Source organism: Engystomops pustulosus, chromosome 4 (genome assembly GCF_040894005.1).
Source record: "Engystomops pustulosus chromosome 4, aEngPut4.maternal, whole genome shotgun sequence".
Classification (NCBI taxonomy): Eukaryota; Metazoa; Chordata; class Amphibia; order Anura; family Leptodactylidae; genus Engystomops; species Engystomops pustulosus.
The window spans coordinates 6,268,346-6,281,117 of NC_092414.1; the positions used below are offsets into that span (position 1 = coordinate 6,268,346).

The window sequence follows — 12,772 nt, forward strand, 5'->3', positions numbered from 1 at the left end:
TTCCTTAAAGGGAACCTGTCAGCAGAAACTGATCTAAAAAAACAGTATGTTGTCAAGCAGCTGAATACTTTCTAGATCAGGTTTCTTTCATGGTCCAGTGTGGTGGCATCATCCAGAAAATCAACTTTTAAGTGAATAGAAATGTGTTGTACAAAGTCGAGGAGGTGGAGATTTTAACAAGTCGAGCTCTCTCTTTCTCAGAATGCCACCTTCATTGTAATTAATGGTCGCCCAGAGAAATCACTATCCAGATCTCTAGAAGTCCTGTGCATGATGGCAGTCACAGGGGAGGAGGCATTCTGAGCCAGGGAGAACATGACTTCCATGTTAAACTCTTCGCCTGCTTGACTTTATACAACCAATTTACATCTCACTTAAAAGTTGATTTTGTGGATGATGGAACCAAGCTGGGCCATGAAAGAAACATGATCTGGAAGGTGTAAGCTGCTAGAACACATACTGGTAATCGTTTATTATACCAGGAGTTAAGGGTCTATGAGTCAGTGTTCAGGAGCGATAGACGTATGAAGTTGGCCACTGTCATGAAGTTTATAAAAGTCCTTTCTGCCCTGGGCATGTGTATATAGCCGTATAGCAGTCGTGAAGGGATTAAACTTCAACCAACTCCAGATAAGAATCATTATGGATGCAGAATTCCCTCAAAGATTTTGCAATATTTGGTTTAAATTATTCTCATTAAAAGCCCTTGGACTATCATGTTGAAAAATGTGTAGGTTTTGTAGATTTTCCACTTACCGCTTCCACCAAACTGCTTGCACTGCCATGGTGCTGCCGCGTCTGGTCCCGCGCATGGCAAGGAACTGTGAGGGAGGCCGGTCGTTCTCGGCCGAGGTTACAGTCGCTGCAGTGCACAGAGGGGAAGCTGCTGGTTAAACTGTCTTTGGGCCCTGGGTCTCCTTGTAGCCTCAGTGCCGGCACAGTCTGTTGGGTCCACCCTCGGGAGCAGGGTGTGGCAGGCGGCGTGGAGCAGAGGCGTGAAAATGCTGTGGGCGAGTGACTCCTTCGTAGTAGAGGGCTGAGACCTGCTACTGCTAACGCCTGGAAATATAGAGGATAAAGTAGCGGCTAACTCATGAAAAGCATTCCATTTCTGAATATATTTGGAGGGTTGGGAGTAAGCAATGTAAAAACGACACTGAAATCGTGACTCGAAATTAAAGGTACCTGATGGTGTACCAGATGCAGCTGCGGTAAGACAGCTTTTGGTGAAGTGTCAGCTCCTTGGTTCCGGTACCTCCGCAGACACTCTAGATGGAATGACGCCCGCCTGCCTGCAGATAAATCCATAAGAAGAGCTGCTTCTAATAATGCCTTGGATTGGACTTCATATTACATTAACCATTATGCTAAAAAGTCCCCCATATAATAACATTGTGGTCTACCTAAGGAGGCTGAACGCAGGAAGCTCCGCTTAGGAGAGGGGCACAACCCTCTTTCCATCTCGGCTTCTGATGGGGTCAATTGCCGACTCTCCTCATCTCGATCAGAAAACCTGAAGGGTATATGGAAAATTTCAGATTTTCCTGTTCATTCATAGATGGATTTTGCTATACACCATTGTCACAATGATTGGATGAGGCCAGTGATCTACTAAGAACCTTGTAGTTCTAATACTAGTTTAGGATGTAGTATCTTATGTACACTATATAAAACTTTATTGGTCATGATCTTCACTCACATGTCAGAACAGAGGAGGCTGGGTTCGCTGCTGTACTCCACTTCCTCGCTGGCATCGTACGTTTCATCCTGTGACGCTTCCTCCCGACATATGATCGGCAGACGACTGTCCCTGGAAACTGAGCTGTGGAAGGAGGAGGTTATTAGTCACCCAGGTCTCTAAAACATATCAAGTACAACTGCCCTGATACAAGCAGGAACCTACCGTCCCCAGACCCCACAATGACATGTCCTGGGTAGCCATAAAGGAAAACAGAAACAGACAGTCACATTGAGACGACATAGACACCCAGGTACACGGATCTGTCATGGTGGCTTAGAGGACGTGTCTTCTGAAGAACCTAGGCAGACCAACCCATCCCCCAGACGCAAACATTTATTTCCAGTTCAGTCTTACCTCTTGGATCCAAGTTTCCATGATCCGTGAGGACGAAATGGGCAGCTCTGTCCATCTACGGTGCTTACTGTGCTCTGGTATGGGAGCAGATTGGGAAGACGTACTAAAGCTGTATTGTTGGCATTGTTGATGTTGGCATTGGAGCCAGAAGACGAGTAACTGCTTGGAGTAAATGTAGAGTCCACCAGCTTTTCATGAGATGGGGAATCCAGGTCCCCGGGCGCCCCAGAGGTCTTGTTGATGTGAAGCGGCCGCTGAGTGGTGAACGTCTGGGGGAACGCACTCCGTACTTCACTTTGGTAGTAGCTGACGTGATTTCCGAACAAGCCTCCTGCTCTCTGGGGGGTGGAGGACACACAATTCAATTAGCATTAAAATCACAGATAAAAATTGATGCAAGCTACCAAAAAGAAACCTAAATTACAAATTGCCTTTTCATGTAGCATTAGCTGACTACAAGCTGTTACTCTCTGTTATCAACCGTTTACAGTTTCAGAGTCACTTAGACAGAAACCTGTTGATACAACCTGTATTGAGTTGCATCACTTACCACTTTTATCTTATAAAAGGCAACTTGTATTTTATATTTGCAGTTTTTTCACTGCACCAAAGTCAATCTATTACTGAGGAGCTTGGACATAAAGATGGACATATATGCAGTGATTCCAAGAGCAGAGGCGATGTGGCTATTAGTAATGATATAAGCATTCTGCTATATGTTTCGGAATTAGTAGATGATACATCTGATCACACAAGCTGTGATACAAGGAGCTAACATGTCAGGTCTGCCAAGAAAACCAAACCTAATTTCTCTGAAGCCAATTGTTACCACCTGTAGGAACAACAAATAACTAAAATACAGAGAACTGCCATTTACCAGAAAATAGGTATAGGGTTACATAATGAAGAATGTAATGTGACCAGAACAGATGCTAGAAGAGTGAAAAACACACAGTAGGTACAGAGATACAGAGCATATAATACAGAAGGATAAGTGGCAGCTCTATATCAGATGCAGAATGCAATGAAAATTCACCAGGGAAAGAAGAAGAATGATACAATGTTACCAGGGGTATGGGGTACAATGATACAGTGTTACCAGGGGTATGGGGTACAATGATACAATGTTACCAGGGGTATGGGGTACAATGATACAGTGTTACCAGGGGTATGGGGTACAATGATAGTGTTACCAGGGGTATGGGGTACAATGATACAATGTTACCAGTGGTATGGGGTACAATGATACAGTGTTACCAGGGGTATGGGGTACAATGATACAGTGTTACCAGAGCAGATATACAATGTTACAGAGAATGAGCATTACAATGGGCCACATACAAAGTACAATGATATAATGTGACACAAACATGTTAGTGCAGAGTAAGAGCAGGAGTGATACAATGTTACACACAGCGGGATAAGTATTACTGGGGAGGGGAAACAATCATTGTGGGACATTTATCAGGGCTTCTACAACAGAAAATGTTTCTTTTGGTTTTTGCACAAATCTATACCAGATTTTCCAAAGGGCTTCATTTGCGCATGATAAATCTCCCCCAATGTTACCAGAGTAGGTGTTATACATGAAAACGATATACAAGTTATACAGAATGATCCAATATATAGCAGAAGAGAAGTTGAAATAGCGAAAGAAGTGATACAGTGTAATCAGGGCAGGTCCACCAAGCGGAGTGATACAATGTAATCAGGGCAGATGTACTGAGCGAAGAGATACAGTGTAATCAGGGGCAGGTGTACTGAGGGGAGTGATACAGTGTAATCAGGGCAGGTGTACTGAGGGGGGTGATACAGTGTAATCAGGGGCAGGTGTACTGAGGGGAGTGATACAGTGTAATCAGGGCAGGTGTACTGAGGGGGGTGATACAGTGTAATCAGGGGCAGGTGTACTGAGGGGAGTGATACAGTGTAATCAGGGGCAGGTGTACTGAGGGGGGTGATACAGTGTAATCAGGGCAGGTGTACTGAGGGGAGTGATACAGTGTAATCAGGGGCAGGTGTACTGAGGGGGGTGATACAGTGTAATCAGGGCAGGTGTACTGAGGGGAGTGATACAGTGTAATCAGGGCAGGTGTACTGAGGGGAGTGATACAGTGTAATCAGGGGCAGGTGTACTGAGCGAAGAGATACAGTGTAATCAGGGGCAGGTGTACTGAGGGGAGTGATACAGTGTAATCAGGGGCAGGTGTACTGAGGGGAGTGATACAGTGTAATCAGGGGCAGGTGTACTGAGGGGAGTGATACAGTGTAATCAGGGGCAGGTGTACTGAGGGGAGTGATACAGTGTAATCAGGGCAGGTCCACCAAGCGGAGTGATACAATGTAATCAGGGCAGATGTACTGAGCGAAGAGATACAGTGTAATCAGGGGCAGGTGTACTGAGGGGAGTGATACAGTGTAATCAGGGCAGGTGTACTGAGGGGGGTGATACAGTGTAATCAGGGCAGGTGTACTGAGGGGGGTGATACAGTGTAATCAGGGGCAGGTGTACTGAGGGGAGTGATACAGTGTAATCAGGGGCAGGTGTACTGAGGGGAGTGATACAGTGTAATCAGGGGCAGGTGTACTGAGGGGAGTGATACAGTGTAATCAGGGGCAGGTGTACTGAGGGCAGTGATGCAGTGTAATCAGGGGCAGGTGTACTGAGGGGAGTGATAAAGTGTAATCAGGGGCAGGTGTACTGAGGGGAGTGATACAGTGTAATCAGGGGCAGGTGTACTGAGGGGAGTGATACAGTGTAATCAGGGCAGGTGTACTGAGGGGAGTGATACAGTGTAATCAGGGCAGGTGTACTGAGGGGAGTGATACAGTGTAATCAGGGGCAGGTGTACTGAGGGGAGTGATACAGTGTAATCAGGGGCAGGTGTACTGAGGGGAGTGATACAGTGTAATCAGGGCAGGTGTACTGAGGGGAGTGATACAGTGTAATCAGGGGCAGGTGTACTGAGGGGAGTGATACAGTGTAATCAGGGGCAGGTGTACTGAGGGGAGTGATACAGTGTAATCAGGGGCAGGTGTACTGAGGGGAGTGATACAGTGTAATCAGGGGCAGGTGTACTGAGGGGAGTGATACAGTGTAATCAGGGGCGGGTGTACTGAGGGGAGTGATACAGTGTAATCAGGGGCGGGTGTACTGAGGGGAGTGATACAGTGTAATCAGGGGCAGTAGTACTGAGGGGAGTGATACAGTGTAATCATGGGCAGGTGTACTGAGGGGAGTGATACAGTGTAATCAGGGGCAGGTGTACTGAGCGGAGTGATACAGTGTAATCAGGGGCAGGTGTACTGAGGGGAGTGATACAGTGTAATCAGGGGCAGGTGTACTGAGGGGAGTGATACAGTGTAATCAGGGGCAGGTGTACTGAGGGGAGTGATACAGTGTAATCAGGGGCAGGTGTACTGAGGGGAGTGATACAGTGTAATCAGGGCAGGTGTACTGAGGGGAGTGATACAGTGTAATCAGGGCAGGTGTACTGAGGGGAGTGATACAGTGTAATCAGGGGCAGGTGTACTGAGGGCAGTGATACAGTGTAATCAGGGGCAGGTGTACTGAGGGGAGTGATACAGTGTAATCAGGGGCAGGTGTACTGAGGGGAGTGATACAGTGTAATCAGGGGCAGGTGTACTGAGGGGAGTGATACAGTGTAATCAGGGGCAGGTGTACTGAGGGGAGTGATACAGTGTAATCATGGGCAGGTGTACTGAGGGGAGTGATACAGTGTAATCAGGGGCAGGTGTACTGAGGGGAGTGATACAGTGTAATCAGGGGCAGGTGTACTGAGGGGAGTGATACAGTGTAATCAGGGGCAGGTGTACTGAGGGGAGTGATACAGTGTAATCAGGGCAGGTGTACTGAGGGGATTGATACAGTGTAATCAGGGGCAGGTGTACTGAGGGGGGTGATACAGTGTAATCAGGGGCAGGTGTACTGAGGGAGTGATACAGTGTAATCAGGGGCAGGTGTACTGAGGGGAGTGATACAGTGTAATCAGGGGCAGGTGTACTGAGGGGAGTGATACAGTGTAATCAGGGGCAGGTGTACTGAGGGGAGTGATAAAGTGTAATCAGGGGCAGGTGTACTGAGGGGAGTGATACAGTGTAATCAGGGGCAGGTGTACTGAGGGGAGTGATACAGTGTAATCAGGGGCAGGTGTACTGAGGGGAGTGATACAGTGTAATCAGGGCAGGTGTACTGAGGGGAGTGATACAGTGTAATCAGGGCAGGTGTACTGAGGGGAGTGATACAGTGTAATCAGGGGCAGGTGTACTGAGGGGAGTGATACAGTGTAATCAGGGGCAGGTGTACTGAGGGGAGTGATACAGTGTAATCAGGGCAGGTCCACCAAGCGGAGTGATACAATGTAATCAGGGCAGATGTACTGAGCGAAGAGATACAGTGTAATCAGGGGCAGGTGTACTGAGGGGAGTGATACAGTGTAATCAGGGCAGGTGTACTGAGGGGAGTGATACAGTGTAATCAGGGCAGGTGTACTGAGGGGAGTGATACAGTGTAATCAGGGGCAGGTGTACTGAGCGAAGAGATACAGTGTAATCAGGGGCAGGTGTACTGAGGGGAGTGATACAGTGTAATCAGGGGCAGGTGTACTGAGGGGAGTGATACAGTGTAATCAGGGGCAGGTGTACTGAGGGGAGTGATACAGTGTAATCAGGGCAGGTCCACCAAGCGGAGTGATACAATGTAATCAGGGCAGATGTACTGAGCGAAGAGATACAGTGTAATCAGGGGCAGGTGTACTGAGGGGAGTGATACAGTGTAATCAGGGCAGGTGTACTGAGGGGGGTGATACAGTGTAATCAGGGCAGGTGTACTGAGGGGGGTGATACAGTGTAATCAGGGGCAGGTGTACTGAGGGGAGTGATACAGTGTAATCAGGGGCGGGTGTACTGAGGGGAGTGATACAGTGTAATCAGGGGCGGGTGTACTGAGGGGAGTGATAGTGTAATCAGGGGCAGTAGTACTGAGGGGAGTGATACAGTGTAATCATGGGCAGGTGTACTGAGGGGAGTGATACAGTGTAATCAGGGGCAGGTGTACTGAGCGGAGTGATACAGTGTAATCAGGGGCAGGTGTACTGAGGGGAGTGATACAGTGTAATCAGGGGCAGGTGTACTGAGGGGAGTGATACAGTGTAATCAGGGGCAGGTGTACTGAGGGGAGTGATACAGTGTAATCAGGGGCAGGTGTACTGAGGGGAGTGATACAGTGTAATCAGGGCAGGTGTACTGAGGGGAGTGATACAGTGTAATCAGGGCAGGTGTACTGAGGGGAGTGATACAGTGTAATCAGGGCAGGTCCACCAAGCGGAGTGATACAATGTAATCAGGGCAGATGTACTGAGCGAAGAGATACAGTGTAATCAGGGGCAGGTGTACTGAGGGGAGTGATACAGTGTAATCAGGGCAGGTGTACTGAGGGGGGTGATACAGTGTAATCAGGGCAGGTGTACTGAGGGGGGTGATACAGTGTAATCAGGGGCAGGTGTACTGAGGGGAGTGATACAGTGTAATCAGGGGCGGGTGTACTGAGGGGAGTGATACAGTGTAATCAGGGGCGGGTGTACTGAGGGGAGTGATAGTGTAATCAGGGGCAGTAGTACTGAGGGGAGTGATACAGTGTAATCATGGGCAGGTGTACTGAGGGGAGTGATACAGTGTAATCAGGGGCAGGTGTACTGAGGGGAGTGATACAGTGTAATCAGGGGCAGGTGTACTGAGGGGAGTGATACAGTGTAATCAGGGGCAGGTGTACTGAGGGGAGTGATACAGTGTAATCAGGGGCAGGTGTACTGAGGGGAGTGATACAGTGTAATCAGGGGCAGGTGTACTGAGGGGAGTGATACAGTGTAATCAGGGCAGGTGTACTGAGGGGAGTGATACAGTGTAATCAGGGCAGGTGTACTGAGGGGAGTGATACAGTGTAATCAGGGCAGGTGTACTGAGGGGAGTGATACAGTGTAATCAGGGGCAGGTGTACTGAGGGGAGTGATACAGTGTAATCAGGGGCAGGTGTACTGAGGGAGTGATACAGTGTAATCAGGGGCAGGTGTACTGAGGGGAGTGATACAGTGTAATCATGGGCAGGTGTACTGAGGGGAGTGATACAGTGTAATCAGGGGCAGGTGTACTGAGCGGAGTGATACAGTGTAATCAGGGGCAGGTGTACTGAGGGGAGTGATACAGTGTAATCAGGGGCAGGTGTACTGAGGGGAGTGATACAGTGTAATCAGGGGCAGGTGTACTGAGGGGAGTGATACAGTGTAATCAGGGTAGGTGTACTGAGGGGAGTGATACAGTGTAATCAGGGTAGGTGTACTGAGGGCAGTGATGCAGTGTAATCAGGGCAGGTGTACTGAGGGCAGTGATACAGTGTAATCAGGGGCAGGTGTACTGAGGGGAGTGATACAGTGTAATCAGGGGCAGGTGTACTGAGGGGAGTGATACAGTGTAATCAGGGGCAGGTGTACTGAGGGGAGTGATACAGTGTAATCAGGGGCAGGTGTACTGAGGGGAGTGATACAGTGTAATCAGGGGCAGGTGTACTGAGGGGAGTGATACAGTGTAATCAGGGGCAGGTGTACTGAGGGGAGTGATACAGTGTAATCAGGGCAGGTGTACTGAGGGGAGTGATACAGTGTAATCAGGGGCAGGTGTACTGAGGGGAGTGATACAGTGTAATCAGGGCAGGTGTACTGAGGGGAGTGATACAGTGTAATCAGGGGCAGGTGTACTGAGGGGAGTGATACAGTGTAATCAGGGGCAGGTGTACTGAGGGGAGTGATACAGTGTAATCAGGGGCAGGTGTACTGAGGGGAGTGATACAGTGTAATCAGGGGCAGGTGTACTGAGGGGAGTGATACAGTGTAATCAGGGGCAGGTGTACTGAGGGGAGTGATACAGTGTAATCAGGGGCGGGTGTACTGAGGGGAGTGATACAGTGTAATCAGGGGCGGGTGTACTGAGGGGAGTGATACAGTGTAATCAGGGGCAGTAGTACTGAGGGGAGTGATACAGTGTAATCAGGGGCAGGTGTACTGAGCGGAGTGATACAGTGTAATCAGGGGCGGGTGTACTGAGGGGAGTGATACAGTGTAATCAGGGGCGGGTGTACTGAGGGGAGTGATACAGTGTAATCAGGGGCAGTAGTACTGAGGGGAGTGATACAATGTAATCAGGGGCAGGTGTACTGAGGGGAGTGATACAGTGTAATCAGGGGCAGGTGTACTGAGCGGAGTGATACAGTGTAATCAGGGGCAGGTGTACTGAGGGGAGTGATACAGTGTAATCAGGGGCGGGTGTACTGAGGGGAGTGATACAGTGTAATCAGGGGCAGTAGTACTGAGGGGAGTGATACAGTGTAATCAGGGGCAGGTGTACTGAGGGGAGTGATACAGTGTAATCAGGGGCAGGTGTACTGAGCGGAGTGATACAGTGTAATCAGGGGCAGGTGTACTGAGGGGGGTGATACAGTGTAATCAGGGGCAGGTGTACTGAGGGGAGTGATACAGTGTAATCAGGGGCAGGTGTACTGAGGGGAGTGATACAGTGTAATCAGGGGCAGGTGTACTGAGGGGAGTGATACAATGTTTCACAAAACAGATACAGTTATACTGAATGATATAATATGACACAATACACCAACATAAAATTCTGTGTTAGTGGAGCAGGCGTATTAAGTGGAGAAGTGATACAGTCAGAAACAGGGATACACAAGAGCAGGGTGCAGTCACAAGTACTGCTAGCTTATGGGGCATCGCCTCAATCGTGTAAGCGTCTCTATGGAAACGCATGCACATGATAACCAGAATCTGGTGTCTTGCATTAAAACAATACAAGACACTGGGTTCTGGGGGCAGATTGCTTGAGTTTCCATAGAAACGCATAAGGGATGAAGACGATGCCCCGACCGCACCCTTATACATATAGACATGCTAGCGTGATGCCACACATAGCGTTTTTAACCCGTTTTTAAGCAGTCCGTTAAAAATCTGTTTTTTGACAGGTTTTACCAATTATCTTAATTAAAAATGGTAAAAACCGGATGCATTTTTAACGGACTGCTTAAAAACGGACCAAAAACGGGTTCAAAACTCCATGTGTGGCATCACCCTAACACATGATAGATCTATGGTAATGTAACACACAGTCTATAGCAGTGATGGAGAACCTTTTACAGCCAGAGTACACAATCTGCAACCCAAAACCCACTTATTTATTGCACAGTGTAAACCCCAACAATTTTAAGAACATCTACCACCAGGATGAAGGATTGTAAACCAAACACTGACATACTGGTGTGCGCCCCCTATGGAAGAATCTGCTCTTCTTCTTACGCCCCTCTTTTAAAGAAAAAAGGTCTTTAATGGGCTAAATTATGCAAATGAAATAAACACCTGAAATCTGGAGCCCTTCAGGCTCATTTGCATAATTGTAAAGCCTTTTAATGAAAACTAGAGCATAAAAAGTGAAGAGCCGATCCTGCCAGCGGGGCACACACCAGTATGTCAGTGTGCTGGGTTTACAATCTTTTATCCTGGTGGTAGATGTCCATTAAGCAGTAACTCATTGCTATTGGTGTCCTGTGGATCTCAGGGTCTGGAGCAGGAGCAGCAATAGATCCAATGATAATCTGACCCTTTCTGCACCTTCTAACTCTTCCTGACTGCAGGAGGTCGCCCTGAGTCCTGTGCTGGGTGATGGACTATGTGCCCATAGACAGGACTCTAAGAGTTACCTGTAGGACCCTTAAAAGGTTCACTACCACTGTTCTATAGCAGACGGTAAGTAATAAACAGCCACACTCTATTACAAGGAGAAATGCTGTATGATGATCTATACATGGAGGACAGAGGAAGGGAGATACAATGTACTGGGTATAAAGTGTTATACAGCAGAAGATACTGTGTAATAATGTTGTATACAGACGACATGCTACATGCAGGATTATACAGGATGGGTCTGCTGATGCTGGGGAGGACAGGACACGTAGTGGTGGAGCATGTTCTGCCGGTGTTACCCACAAATCTCATGCATGAGTACGCCCCAGCGCAGCGGCATTTCCTACACACCCTGAAGATGTCGTCCTCTGACGCTGCAGACACGGCCTCCTTCATGGCTTTGTCCAGCTCTTCCTCTGCGGTCAGGTCTCCAGAAATAGCTCTGCGAATCTCAGGCCCAATATCATGCAGCGTGCGCAGCCCAGCCTGAGGGGAACCACAAACATCTGGGCTACTAGCCAGGGCCGAGATCTCATCATCATTACATGGCTGAGACCAGACACAAGGACAGCCCTGGCTCATGGGACCCCTGTAATCCTGGGGTCCATTCACATGCCAAGTCTACTCTGTCCTCAGAAAAACAAGGAAGTGTTGGATATAGAATATACAGTCATGTACAGGGTGATATATACAGCTATGTACAGAATGGTATATATACAGTACAGGATGGAATATAAAGGGAATGATATATACAAGGTGGTAGATGTGGCAATGTACAGGGTAGTATACACTTATATAGGGTAGGCTATACAGTTATGTACAGGATGATTTGTATAGGGAGGTATATACAGTTGTATACAGCATGGTGATGACCTATACATTAATATGTAGGGAGGTATAACTAATATCTTGGCGTTATATACTGTAGTCTGTATACTATAATGTAAAGGTTATATACAGATGTATATATAACCCAATCATGTATGCATTGTGTGGGAAATATCGCTGATCCATATTCCTGTATCTTACAGACTCTACATCTGTACCCGGGAGCGGTGACCAGTACCTGCAGTGAAAGAGCATTGCGCTGGGAAGGTTTTCCGACCAATCCCTGTTCTTTGCGTTTCTTAAATTTCCGAAAATATTCCTGAATCAGGAACGTGGCGTAAAACTTCCCCACGGTGACTTCATCATCTGAGTAAAGAAAAGGAGAACAGTGTGTAAAGCGAGAGGTGAGTAAAGTTACCCGGGATAGATGCCTGTCCCATGGAGATTCATTCCTGGTGTGTAATCCCTGCTATGATTATTCACTGCCAGTCAGAGATATATTACACTGCATGAAGTTTAATGGTATGTTCACATGGCAGATTTTTCACGCAGATTTATGTTGTGTTAATATACACATGTTCCCCAATATTTTACAAAATGGAACGTCTGACTCACCACCAGCAGGGGGCACCACCTGGTCCAGGAGTTTCATGCTGGTTCTTTTCCAGATCTTTTTAATGATTGCCCTGAGCTCTTCATTGGCTTGTTCTAGGTTACCTGTTAGGCAGAGGAATTGTTATGAGGGATATTAGTGGCACCAAGTTATTGTGTACTTACTAAGCGTCATCTCTATGAAGGGCATTGTCCAGGAATATGAAAAATGGCAGGGAATATGCTAAAATAATAATCATCTGATACACCGGTTCCCCCACTCCGGGGCACCCCCTGATATGTCACTATTTCAGTATCGGTTATCGGCACAGGATACAGGTATCTAGAATTACCGTCAGTTTTGATGCATAGAGAAGTCCGAACCAAAGCGAATAGAGTTGCATTAAACATGACGGTCCCATCGCTGTTCAGCGGCATGTTCATGGCGACCAAACGCTGCACGAGTGAGAGAACGCGGTATAATATGTGCTTTATCAACATT

The 12,772-nt window shown here is 47.6% G+C and overlaps 1 protein-coding gene and 1 long non-coding RNA gene across 8 annotated transcripts in view; one reads left to right on the plus strand and one right to left on the minus strand.

Moving 5' to 3' along the window:
* The window catches only part of LOC140125952 (uncharacterized), a 51,150-nt gene that overhangs the window by 8,684 nt on the left and 29,694 nt on the right, over positions 1-12,772 (plus strand). For both annotated transcript variants that reach the window (XR_011854742.1, XR_011854743.1), the window contains exon 4: positions 11,883-12,083. This is a non-coding gene — a long non-coding RNA (uncharacterized lncRNA). The remainder of the gene's footprint in view (positions 1-11,882; positions 12,084-12,772) is intronic.
* Positions 1-12,772, minus strand: part of CACNA1C (calcium voltage-gated channel subunit alpha1 C) — a 245,397-nt gene that overhangs the window by 4,893 nt on the left and 227,732 nt on the right. For 4 of the 6 annotated variants that reach the window (XM_072144908.1, XM_072144912.1, XM_072144909.1 and 1 more), the window contains 9 exons: positions 12,624-12,726; positions 12,295-12,396; positions 11,918-12,045; positions 11,203-11,337; positions 2,096-2,433; positions 1,700-1,822; positions 1,404-1,513; positions 1,186-1,292; positions 757-1,059 (listed from right to left, as the gene is read on the minus strand). In XM_072144908.1, the coding sequence (XP_072001009.1) occupies positions 757-1,059; positions 1,186-1,292; positions 1,404-1,513; positions 1,700-1,822; positions 2,096-2,433; positions 11,203-11,337; positions 11,918-12,045; positions 12,295-12,396; positions 12,624-12,726 (1,449 nt within the window). Of the gene's footprint in view, positions 1-756; positions 1,060-1,185; positions 1,293-1,403; positions 1,514-1,699; positions 1,823-1,903; positions 1,931-2,095; positions 2,434-11,202; positions 11,338-11,917; positions 12,046-12,294; positions 12,397-12,623; positions 12,727-12,772 lie in introns of all 6 variants that reach the window. The other 2 variants (XM_072144907.1, XM_072144910.1) reach the window with 2 other exon arrangements.